Here is a 13,260-nt window from a genome sequence, read left to right on the forward strand (position 1 = left end):
AGGGAGGGGTGCACGGTATAAAGCAAATGAACACGACTTGGAATTTCACTATTAAGAATTTTAGGAAAGAAGTTGAAGATTGAAAGGTGGATTTGAGGTGTTTTCACGGGGGTAGAAAATATCAAGGTTTTGGATGGGGGATGACAAGAGATGGTGGTGAACAGCTGTTTTAAAGACCTGGAAGGAGGAGAGGGATTGAATAGAGTGTGGGACTTTGTTCCAGAGGCAGAAGAAAAGAGGAATTGAAAGGGTGAAGGTGAGCAGAGAGTCTTGATTTTGGCAGTTTCACCAGAAGAGGGTTGCTGGCAGAGAATCCTGCAGGAATATTTGGGGGACAGAGCAGGGGTAGCAAGCAGGGGGACCGGAGAGGAGTCTGCAGAAGACAGAAAGACCACTTACCTGCCTGTGGTGAGTAAGTGAAAGGCCCTCGGAGTTCGCTTCAACAGCATGAAGCCGAGGTAGGTGTGAGGCAGGAGCACCAGCCTTAGAGGGGAGAGCAGTATTCCATTGAGCTGCGGATGAATGCTTTGTATGTGGTGAGGAGCTCAGAAGTGCCCAGAAAGGACTTCACACGATGGAGGATGCCCAGTCTGTGACTGGCTTTGGAGGCCAGCTTGGAAATGTGGTTTTCCCAGGAAATATCATGGCAGATAGTGAGACCCAAAAGCTTGAGTGACAGAACTTCTTCAAGAGGATTGTTCAGAAAGTAGATGGGAGTGTTGTCCAGACGGTCTTTTCGGAGAGACATAGTGAGTGTGTGAGATTTGTCAGAATTGAAAGACATGTTCCACTTGTTTGACCAGTTTGTGATATTGTACAGGTCTGCAGAGAGTGAAGTGGCTGCTGCCTGCCGATCTGACGGTTGGGGTATGGAGCGGCAGAGAGTGGAGTCATCAGCAAAGAGATAGAGAGGATTTTGCAGAGAGTCAGAGAGATCATTAATGAAGACCAGAAAAAGCACAGGGCCCAGAACACTACCTTGAGGAACTCCAGCCTGAACAGGAAGGGGAGAAGAGAGAATTCCATTCAGGGCCACATGTTGACTGCGACCAGAAAGAAAGTCTGCAAGCCATGCGTGGAGATTTCCATGGATACCATATGAGGAGAGTTTGGTGAGCAGGGCGGGGTGCCAGACCGTATGTCACAAGATATGTCAAGGGAGACAGCTCTGATTTCCTGTTTGGCATTGAGGACCTCAATCCATTGGTGAGGCAGAAGCAGCATGTCCAGAGTAGAATGACCTGGTCTGAATCCAAATTGATGAATGATGAATCAAAGCCTTTGGAGAAGAGGAAGGATTTGATGTCAGAAGCGATGATCGATTCCATGACCTTGCTGATTATTGGGAGCAGGCTGATTGGTCTGTAGATGCAAGGATATGTTTTTGCACCTTTTTGTGTGAAGCGGTAATGTTTGCTGATTTCCAAGCAGATGGCAAGTGACCTTGAGCAAAAGAGAGTGTGAAGAGAACAGAGAGAGGGTGAGATAGAGCGGCAGAGCAGGATTTTAGGACCCGTGGGCTGATGCCCTCTGGTCCAGTTGCAGAATCAGAGTCGAGGTATGATAGAAACTTCTCCACCTTGTCAGGAGAGGAGGACACATAGTCCAGGAGCAACTGGGTTAGACTGGGTGAGGTGGGTACAGAGAGAGATGGGTTCGGGACACAAGATTTTGAGGCAAACACAGAGTTGAGGCATTCGGCTTTTTCATATGCAGTGTCAGCTGTGCAGCCGTTTGAGGTAAGGGAGGGGAAGGAAGGGGAACAAACACCAGAAACAGATTTGACCATATGCTACCATGATTTGGAGGAGGGAGACAGGTTTGAGAGTTCAGTCTTGAGAGTGGAGAATTAATGTTTCTTTACCCTCCTGAGGGTGGACACACACTGTTCCGAGCTTTGTGAAAGGAACTGAGATTGCCCACAGTTGGATTAGTCTTCGAAGAGGCAAAAGCAAGTTGTTTCATGACAACTGCCTCACCAAAATATTCAGTGTACCATGGACAGGAGGAAAGGATGGGATATATCCTAACCTAACAACTAACCCTAACACTAACAACTGAAGACTAGATGGCATAAATCTGTGCATGAAAGAGAGCAGTTTACTTTGATAGAATTTGCAGGAAGAGTTGATGTCAGAGGCAGTAGAGATGGCAGACCAGTCCAGATGATTGATGGCTGCTTGAACACCGTGCCAGTCGGCCTGAGTGAAATGCCAGACTCATCGACGCTGAGGAGGCTCTCTGAGAATGGCCAGAGAGATGTCCACTTTAATAAGCAAATGAACAGAAGAACCATTTGGAGCAGAAGATGAGCACCAGACATTTGCAGGGAATTTAGTCAAGGCAGGGAAGTATTTCGTTGCAGGGAAGTATTTCGTCATTTCCTTGATTTCTGCACCAAAATTGCTGAGTACTGATACCTCGATCAGCAATGCTGTCTTTATATTCGTGTTCCTGAGTTGTTACGGTTCGGGTTAGTTCGTACATGAGCATGATGTCCTCATTTTCAATGATTGCCCTTGGTTCGTGTTTTCATGAGTTTTCTGGTACTGGGATGTTTAAATTTTTGTAGATTTGCCACTAAATCGCTTTGCATACTTTGTTGTTCCATTGTGTGTAAAGTTGTTCTGATAATAGTTCTTTGCATCCCGAGAGCAGGTGACTAGTACTTTCTGTTTCTGTCTTGCAGAATCTACACTTGTCCGTCTGGCTCAGTCCCGCCATCTTTTTTAATCCATTGTTGTAGTGTCCTTGATCTTCGACACTTATTATGATTCGTTCGCCGTCCTAGTTGAGCTGACCTCTTCTTAGCCATTCCAATGAGCCTTCTTTGTCTATCCCCACACTGTCCAATTATTTTTTGTATTTCCCTGCTCTTTTGTCATTCTCCTAGTTGTTGGTGTATATTTCTTGATATTTCTTGTGTCTTTTTTGCAATTGTTGGGGCTGTATTTGTTGGTGTTTCATTTTTCTGTGCAGCATCTTCTATTCACACCTGTTTTTGGAAATTATTTGCAAGGTGAGTTAGGGATACTTTTTCAGGTTTGTTGTGTTTATGTTTGTTTAGAAATTGCATCCGATAGGCTGTTGAGCATTTCACATACTCAGCTAGTCCTACACTTGTCGCTCTGTGCACCTGGTTGAGCTTCATCAGTCCGCTCCCTCCCTACCTCTCGTCTCGGCAGGCACATTCTTGGGATGCACTGGTTTTTGTAAGCCATTTTGTGGATGGTAAGGAGTTTTCTTGTTTTGATGTCTAACTTGTTAATTTCTGATTGGGGCAGTTTATTATTCCACAGCTATATTGGAACACTGGTACTGAACACTGGTACTAAACACTGTGTGTGTGCACTTTGTTTGCATGCCTGTCTTTGGACACATCGACACACGGCTGCGTGTTTGTGTGTGCACATGTACATGCAGATCTGCGTTATTATAGATCGTTCATTCACAGATATATTGTGATCGATCTACCCCAATGAGGCAGGCTACATTGTTTAATGCTCAGTCTTGTATCATGCATATTTTTGTATAGTTTTGAACTTGACCAACATTGTCTTGATTTGGTATCTAAATTATATCCTCGTCGGCTCTGTCAAATTAATCAGCTTCATTCTTTTGGATTTGTGATGTGATGTGCAAGCAGGATGGGTTTGTGTATGATTCAGGTGGGGTGTAATACTGGATTCATTTTGAAGCATTTCCATCAATCTTTCATGGGGACCAGGGCGTTGAACATCGTAAATTGTGTCATGGATCCTGGCAATAATTGGGATTGTCTTGTCAATCAGGTTGTCAAATTTACCCATGACCACCCTGAACAATGATTTTATGCATTTAAAGGGAAGAGGGTATTTTCCCAGTAAGTGTTTACATGTTCGAAAGAGATGAAATAGCAAAGAGAGCAGACTTGTTTATTTATTTATTTTTTCTCTTGACTCCTAATGACAAATGTATCACGCGTGAGTTGTTGGAATAAAGCGTTTTCTTGGAAGGAGATGTTGTGCCAGCTTGAGAAACATTATGTCAGTAAGATGGATTGTTTATTCCAGTTTCCCTGTAGTTTTGTATATTCAGGATCGTGCACAAGGAGTAAGTGATGAACATGTGATTGCCTCGGCATTACGTGCCTGAGATTTATGTGTGCCATCACACCACCTTTTGTGCACGATTTTTCAAATTTATGAATATGTGTGTTTAAACGTTTGGTAGAACACTTATTTTAAAAAATAACAGAAGAACAGACATAGTCAAAGCTTTTCGTCTTGCAGCTCGTCGGTACACATGCAGGAATACCAGAAATGCAGATTAGAAAGAAAACAATTTATTTGCTCGGACAAATGGGGATTGGTTCTTTGGACTGTTACTGACACAAACATACACATCACGGCGGCGAGGCACAGAGCAAACCTGAGACCTCCCATGATAATGGAATCGGGTCAGAACTAGAATGCCACTCGGTAGAGCACAAACCTCTGCCAGACTGAGCAGTTTTCGTTTTATATCCTACTAATAGTCCAGATCTGGATTCGGACATGAACCAAAATCTAATCGGATTGTTCTTGTCACTTACCCAACTCATCCACCAAGTTTTGTCACAAGTCATTCAGAACTTTTTTAAATATCATGTTATATATATATATATTGCTTTTCACCCGATCTCTCAATGGTGAAGAATCACTTAAAAATCAAATAATTATCGTGTCCGAATCCATATTCAGATCTTCACCAAAATCAAATCTATTTGTCCTTGTCACAAATCCAATCGATCCACCATGTTTCGTCCAAATCCGTCCATAATGTTTTGAGATATCGTGCTATGTATCGGTTTTAGCCCTATCACTCAATGGTGAAGAACCACTTGGAGATTAAATAATTATCGTGTCCAAATCCAGATTCAGATCTTCACCAAAATCGAATCGATTCGTCCTTGTCACACACTAAACCTGTCCACCATGTTTCGTCCAAATCTGTCCACAACTTTTTGAGATATCCTGCTATATATAGTTTTTGGCCATATCTCCCATTGGTGAAGAAAGAGTTAAAAAAAACTCTACTAGCCGAATCCGGATCTTCACCAAAATCTAATCATTTCGTCCATGTCATATACACTACATCTCTGCAAAATTTTATTCGAATCTGTCCACAACTTTTTGAGATGTCTTGTTCACAGACAGACAGACAGACAATAGCTTTGTGCACATTCAGGATTGTTCAGGAGGTGCTGACCGTTGGTGGATTCACTGTTTTGAGCAGGAATTCTTGTATGTATGGGTTGGCGCATGTAGAAATATATGCGCACCAAGTATGCATCTTATATCGATGCGACGATGCGTCTTTAAAACGTCAATAGGAATTTCTGAAACTGTCTTTGTGGAACTCATAAACGTCACAACATGAGCCGTGGAATTCAGCTTCATTGACAACATGCATGCGCAAGTAGACGGAGTAGCCATGGGATCACCATAAGGTCCGTCGCTCACCAACATTTTCGGCGGCTTTCATGAGAAAAGTCTCTTCCATGAATTGAATGTGAACCTAAGAATCACGATATACTTTCGATATGTGGACGACACTTTTGCAATATTCGATACTGCTACCATCTGCACTGACTTCCTCGCACATCTCGATGCTCTCCGTCCCGCATTAAAGTTCAAGTTTGAGACAGAGCAGTCAAATGTATTCCCCTTCCTAGATGTGTTAGTCGAAAAGACTAAGGATGGATTATTGACTACAATCTACCGCAAGTGTACCTTGACTGGGCAGTCCACATGGGTGGGATTTCTTCAGCTCAACACGATACAAGATTGCTCTTATGATCACCCATGTTAATAGAGTGTGAGCCATCTGTTCACCTTGCCGACTTGTTGCTAAAATAGCACATAAAAACCATTTTGCGTGACAACGGATACCCTATGCGACTCATCTGTGTATTCATACAACACAAAACTACCAATCGGTCTGAGGATGCTGTTTTTGGACCAGATAAGTGTCCGGCTTATCTTAAGCTGCCATGGAGAGGTAAAATCTCTCAGTTTGAACAACAGGTGAAGCAGGCGGTTTCACGGTGTTACAACTCTGTTGCAACTGGTGTGATTTTAACTCCCCACAAATTGCTTCCCTCAGTCCATAACAATGTGATCCCTACCACAAAACTGAACAATGCTATTTATGAATTTCAGTGCCGGTGTGACGCCAGGTACGTAGGTCGCACACCCCTCAGACTGGAGAACCGGATCAGGCAGCATTTCCCATTGGCAATCCGGAACAACTTGGAGATTGGTCGTATACAACCAACCTGTACATGCAAGAATCCAACAAGAATGCCTACTCAAAACAGTGATTTCGTCATCGGTCAGCACCTCCTGAACAATCCTGAATGTGCACAAGGCTATCACGCCAAATGGTTCCAGATTGTGTTGCGTGCACGTACCAAAGCACATTTACGTGTTCTTGAAGCCACACTTATTCACACACGAGCTCCTCCTGTTCTTTGCAACCAAAAATAGTTTGTGCAGATACTGCATTTGTTCTGGTCAGAATCCATTATAATGGGATGTCTCGGGTTTGCTCTGCGCCTCGCCGCCATGATGTGTATGTTCGTGTCAGTAACGGTCTGAAGAGCCAATCCCCATTTGTCTGAGCAAATAAATTGTTTTCTTTTGCATCTGCATTTCCGGTATTCTTGTGTGTATCCTGACAAGCTGCAAGACGAAAAGCTCTGACTATGTTTGTTCCTCTTTCGGTTATTTTTAAATTTGTGTGTTTAAAACTACGTTTGAAACACAAAATGTTTGGCTTTTTGGGTTTTGAGTCGTACGTTTTGTTCATCTACCTCTAATTGAATTGATGGCTTACCTTTTGTAATTAAATCAGAACCTATTGTCCGATTTTGTGCTGTCAAAATTTTCGAGCAAAAATATTGCCTTCGTCCTTTACGGTCAGGATTGTGTGTCCCGTGATTTTGCCTTGTGGTAATCAATTTGTAAATATCAAACACTTAATCCTGTTTCTTTTATTTTATACCAGCAAAAGTACCCATCGCTTCACTGACCGGTTTAATCAAAAGACAACATTATGTACTTCCCAAACATTCTGCTCTCTTCACTCTATAATTTCCACGAGATCATCTTCCATCCTCTTTGAAGTCTGTTTGCATCACCTTCATCGCCCATCCTTGCTGCTTGCATATGGCGTGAGCAAAAACCGCGTCTTATTCGCTCTGAAGCTCAATGTTGGATTCTTTGGTTAAAACGAGTGACGTATAACTTTTTGAAAATCCCGAATTAATCTTGCTCAGATTTCAACATCACCGCAATGCATATTATCAAATTGTTTCAACTTTCTTGATTTTATATAAAAAGAACATTATTTGTAATACCAGGTACCACCGGGTGGCACTATATGATACACATTTACATAGAGAGAAATGGGGTCTTCCCCCCAACCCTGAACCCCCTCTCCCAGATATAATACCTCAACGGAAGCCATAGTTGGGATACCCTTAGGGAACATGCAAAATTTGGTTGGATTTGGTTCAGTTGTTTCCCCCACTCACACGAAATGAAAAGTGGGCTTGAGCAATTCGCTCATATCAGTCCATCCATCTGTCTATAAATGTCAGTTTGATGGAGGAACAACTTATTTAAATTAAATGTTATATTTTGAACAGAAATGGAAAAACAAACCTGCCGTTTAACCGTACTTTGGTTCTGAATTTGTCCTGATTGCGCACGTACAGAGAGGAGTGAGATAATTATTATATATTTATTTTTTGTGGAATTCAAACTAAATTTTAAATTATTCCAAAGAGGAAAGTTACTCTTTTTTAAGATGTCATAAAGAACACATACAACAGGCCCGAATGATTAATATAATGTGGTAGATAAATCGGGTGGTGTTCTAGACACGTAAATTGATTGGGTGATGTTATACACGTGTAAAAAAAAAAATGGTGGTAAATTCCGGAATAAATTCATTTATATGAATTTTACAATGTTTTTTTATTTAAAGTCAATTATATACTTGAACACTGTAGAACACAAATCCCCTTCTTTGCACTTTCAAAACCCTTCCATTTAGCAGTACTTGGACATGTTAAATAGGGTGGTGTATAAAATTGCTTCAACAGTGCTAAACATCTGGAATAAAAAAAAAAGACTTTTAAAATCATCATTTCATTCAAATTGAAGTACAATTTAAACACTGCATGGGGTAACGTGTTCTATGAACTCTCATTGTTTTCTTAGTTTTTGAAAATATATATATATTTTTCATAAATGGACAAAGAAGCACTAATTGAGCTTCATACATAAGTAATAATGGGGCTGTGGTGCATGTGTGCATGTACGTGTTATCTACTATCTATCAGCAGTGGTCTGTTGCCTATACACCACCAAAATACAGGGATGCATCAGGGGTACGTGTTGTTTGCTTGAACAAGATCGTCAGTAGGGCGGGTATTCTGTTAGTAGTTGTAATTATGAGTACCTCTTTTCTTGTCCTTTGGTTTTCTGCACTTTTTCTCCATTACCTATACTAAATCGAGCGGAGTGTTATGTTCGGAACATGTTTGTATGGTTTGTTACGCATAATAAACAGAGACTGCGACTCATTATTTCACACAATTTATTTTTGACCTGTAAGCCCAAATTGTTTAACCTTTCAGCTTCCAGTATTACAAAAATGAGGTCAAGTCGAGAATATTGCATTTCGTTGATCCTTTTGCCCTCCTCATTTTAAACTCACAGTGAAGCGGGGAATAACCTGCAGTACATCTGGTGTTACTACTCGGCATCTGAACTTGGCAACATGATGGATGCTTTTGGTTCCTGGCAGGGACAAGGTGAGCTTGATATTTGGAGTAAACACTCTGTCAAAGTGCAAAGGGGTTTATTTATTTCTCATTCGCTGCTCTTTGGAATATTTGCCACGAGCCTGGTGTTGTTGAAACGAAAGCTTACATTTATTTTCTCAATTTTAATTTAATGTTGGTTTACATTTATCAATGAGCAGTCGAGCCGCATTTGACAATCATTTCATTATAACTTTACGAAAGGAAAATTTAAAGAAGGTACAGTATTTGCCATCATTCCGGTTTCTAGTGTAATTAGCTTTGGCGGGGGTTATCAATTAGAGCTTGACTAAGCTTCCTTGAAGCCGAGCTTATCAGTGCTTTGCATATTTTTATGCTTTCAGGCATCAGTTACTGGAGGTTGCCACGTGAACTCGTCGAGTGTTGGACACTTGAAGGTCGTTCGTTGAAGTCTCATCATGATGTGTTTCCCCCAGTTCAAAAGCGGTAAGCCTACTTGTAGAACACACTTCATTCTGCGTGTGATCATCTCTTTCATTATTAGAGTTGAACTGAGATTAAGTTAAGTCGTTCCTTGTCATTTGTGGTTACTTTCTGATCTGTGATATGATGTCGTCACAATGTGCCTAATCTACCCAAAAATACAAAAATTGTATTCAACTGGGATAATCCAGGTTGTTTTGAATGTGTTTTATATTGTAACATGTGCTACATTGTCCAATCCATGTCATTATCATTTCGATTCAGGAGGTGCCAAGAGGGTCCACTGACCGAGGCTATTATCCACCGCGTCCGTGCTTCTGGTTCATCTACCAGCACAAATATCAAAGTAACGGGTTTGAATGCCTCCTCAAATGTTCAGAGAACCATTAACCCTCGCCCCACAAAGATACGACTAAAGGCTCGCAAGAACATATCGGCAGATGGTCTTCAGGTGTCTGCGATCTTTAGCACCCACCCGCCATTGCCCGGCTGTAGCTCATCCGTTGAACAGACGGGTAACAGCAGCTCGACTCTCCAGAAAGGTTCATCTTCTGACAAGCATTTGGAACAAGTTGGAAGTCGGCGATCTGTCGCTGTGCCTCTGCTGAAGAGGTTGCAGGCACGTCCTCCCAAGCCCGTGAAGTTGAAGAGAACACCGATAGGTTTTCCGTCTTCGTCAAACAATAGAGGGCAGAAGTGTGCTTCCCATAACTCTCATAATGGTGAAAGCACCACGGCAGGAAATCGGAATAAGAACAATGACCATGGAAATGGGGACACTTTGGCTATTATTACCACCTCAAGTCTGCCAGATTCCACTGAGTTCTGAGGGTACAATGAGTGCTATCATTAAAAGGAAACGTTATTTATATGAACTATGTTGCTGGAAGTGCAGAATAGATGGTGTACATGCTGGGACTTACGTGTTCATAAAGCACACAAATCCGTGACATCTGTGCGTGCATATGCATAAGGATAAACAAAAAATGCAGTGGGTGAGGTCGCCTAGGTACAGGGGTGGGGGAAGGAGGCTTGTCGATGAAACTGGATGTCAGCTGATTGGTCGAGTTTCCTATTTTGGGAGGAGAGGATATTTGAGATGTTGTTCTGCGATAAGTATAGTGAAGAATAAGAGCTCGAAGAAGAGCAAGACGACAGAGGGTAAAAAGACAATATTCTGACGATGATGCAGTGGGGCAAAGTTTGCTAAACTAAAGCGAGGGAATGAACGAAGAGCAAAATATCAGGGAGAGGAAAGGAAATATTTGTGGGTTTCCTGGAAACAGTAATTTGCAAATATGAAGGTTACGTTGCGTAGGGTCAATGGTGGTAGAAAAGATAATTGGATGGTATAATATTGGATTCGACTATTTATCGTGAGTTTTGTAAATTGGTCCTAATGTTTTCCTCATTTAGTTTCCGGTACAAGTTTGAGAAAGCTGGTTTCACAGCCACTACATCTTCATTAACCTATACCTATATATATATATAATTTTCTGGCAGACAAGAAGCATAGCTGCTTGACATCAGGTTGCCACCATCACTGAAAACCCTATTCGCCAAACATGTTTCGAGTACGTTCACCGACGACAGCATGCATCTCGGTGCTTTATTTCCTTTCAATTTACAACTAAGTATCATCAATTATTGCAGGTATCATTGAAGGCCACTTAATTCGATTCAATTCGATTGTATTGCAAAAATGACATGACAGAAGTCTGAGGACTAAAAGACAATTACAATTTCAATTGAAAGATATTTTACAGCTTCTAATTGTAATATTTATAAATTGAGGTATGATAAAAATGCGAGTTATGAAATGCATATGCCAATATAAAGTTATGTCAACAAATAAAACCTAAAGAAAAATATGAAAAACTTAATTTTTGCAATTAATGATATCAACATCATAACGTATCAATCATCATATGAAGTAGTGAAGACAAAGAAAATTTGGAAAAAATTAAAATAAATAAATAAATAAACGTTCGAGAAATATATCAGTTGTGGTAGAGTAGACACCTGTGGTGCACAGTGAAGGTGCCCTGAAGTACAGTGAGAAAAAAAAATAGGTGTACCAAACCTCTCCGTGGAGTTCAACCAAACCGAAGATGGCCATGGAGGCTGCGACAATGACCGTCTGCCCGACCTACAGCCCATCCACTATGGCGGGGATATCTACGGCGTTTGTGCAGATTTGAATACCTGCAAAGTTCCTTCATATCGGCATCACACTGGGCCTCTCTATAAATTACCACTATTACCAATTACAACACCACTTCCACCACTACCACCACCACAACAAAATACTTCTGAACCTGTCACCGATGCTGTGTGCGAAAATGGATTTTCCCATAAAAATGACAATTTTTTCCCCCAATACAATGGTTGGAACTATATTAAATCAACACAAATGACATGTGTATTGTTTTTATTTGTAATTGCACATCACATGGAGTATTTATCACCTCTAAGAAACCTGCAAAGCGAATAACAATGACAGATATCCCATGTTGTTAAAGTAGAATGGCGGCCATTTTTCAAAATGGCCGCCAAAGCTGACCAAGGCACAATCTCGAGTGGCTCCATATCCAGAATTGTTCAGAATACATTAGTCAACATGTCTACCAGTTTTGGTGCTTTTATGAAAAGTTGAACAATTGGTTCGCTATGCTGCAGTACTATAGGGGACTAATAACACTGAAGGACCCTATATGTGAATAGTTTCGGTCTTCAATAATTTGTTGTTTCATGTCGACCCCTAAACCAAATACATTGGATGCAGTTGTCATAGCCATACATGATATCCATGGTGCCTTCATTAGCAAATTATATCTACATATTACATACGCACAAGAAAGAAGGGTGTGTGGTGTCGAAGAACATACCGGAGTGCAGGAGGGTTAGGGGGTGGAGGGGGAAGGTGAAATGCTTGGTAAAGATGCAAATTCGGCAACGGCTGACAGGATACCCTAGACTCCGGGAGGTACGCACACTCGCCTCTAAGCTGTCTAGCCTGGGATCGAATCGCGACCCAGGTATAAACTGTCATGCTGATGTTTCACAGGTAGGGTGATTCATCGATGTGTGTGTGTGTGTGTGTGTGTGTGTGTGTGTGTGTGTGTGTGTGTGTGTGTGTGTGTGTGTGTGTGTGTGTGTGTGTGTGTGTGTGTGTGTGTGTGTGTGTGTGTGTGTTGCATTCAGAAAGTATTCAGACCCCCTTCACTTTTTTCACATTTTGTTATGCTGCAGCCTTATGCTGAAATCGTTTAAATTCAGTTTGTGGGCAAGTATAAGTGAGCGGACAGACAAACACACACGCAAACAAACGCGCACACAAACACACAAACCGGAGTGATCAACATACTTGCATAAACATTTTTTTTGCCAAGTAACAAACAAACAAACAAACACACAAACCGGAGTGAGCAACATACTTGCAATTTTTTTTTTTTTTTTTTTGCGAAGTAACAAACGGACTCAAATGCAATACGCTCTCCTCTGGCGAGGGTAAATAACAAGACCTGGATCGGTATCAAGCCCTCGTCTAATTACCGGCAGTTTGTCCACTTGCTCGCTCCGTCTATACAGGTAAGAAAAAATATTTGTGTCGCACGAATAAACTTTCTGTAAATCGAGACGTTTGACGAGTTGAGCACGTGAGAAAAGGGGGGTAAAGTGGGTGGGGAAGGGGAAAGTCCCACTTTGTTAGTTTGTTTACTCGCTTTGTTTGGAGTTCAGGGTTGGGGGTGGGACTAAGCTGTTGGTCGCACGTGCGCCTCATGTAGCCACAGCGGTGCTTGTGTTGCGCGCGCGATGCGTCCCGACCGTTCAACACCCGCCCCTCCTCCCCCCAGCCCCCCCGCCCCCCTCAGGGGGCCGGCGTTGGGAAACAAACGCGCATCTCGCGGCTGGCGGTTGGGCGGGCTCCCTGGCGTCTCGTCGTCCCCGAGCTCGTCGCC

At 42.0% G+C, this 13,260-nt stretch overlaps 1 protein-coding gene across 2 annotated transcripts in view; it reads left to right on the forward strand.

Annotated features, from left to right (window-relative positions):
* The window catches only part of KCTD18 (potassium channel tetramerization domain containing 18), a 74,882-nt gene extending 63,167 nt beyond the window's left edge, over positions 1 to 11,715 (forward strand). For both annotated transcript variants that reach the window (XM_068120224.2, XM_068120225.2), the window contains exons 4-6: positions 8,751 to 8,845; positions 9,199 to 9,301; positions 9,563 to 11,715. In XM_068120224.2, the coding sequence (XP_067976325.2) occupies positions 8,751 to 8,845; positions 9,199 to 9,301; positions 9,563 to 10,127 (763 nt within the window). In that variant the 3' untranslated portion in view covers positions 10,128 to 11,715. The remainder of the gene's footprint in view (positions 1 to 8,750; positions 8,846 to 9,198; positions 9,302 to 9,562) is intronic.
* Positions 11,716 to 13,260: the final 1,545 nt, after the last annotated feature.

Source organism: Myxine glutinosa, chromosome 6 (genome assembly GCF_964187855.1).
Source record: "Myxine glutinosa chromosome 6, kmMyxGlut1.1, whole genome shotgun sequence".
NCBI classification, from domain to species: Eukaryota; Metazoa; Chordata; class Myxini; order Myxiniformes; family Myxinidae; genus Myxine; species Myxine glutinosa.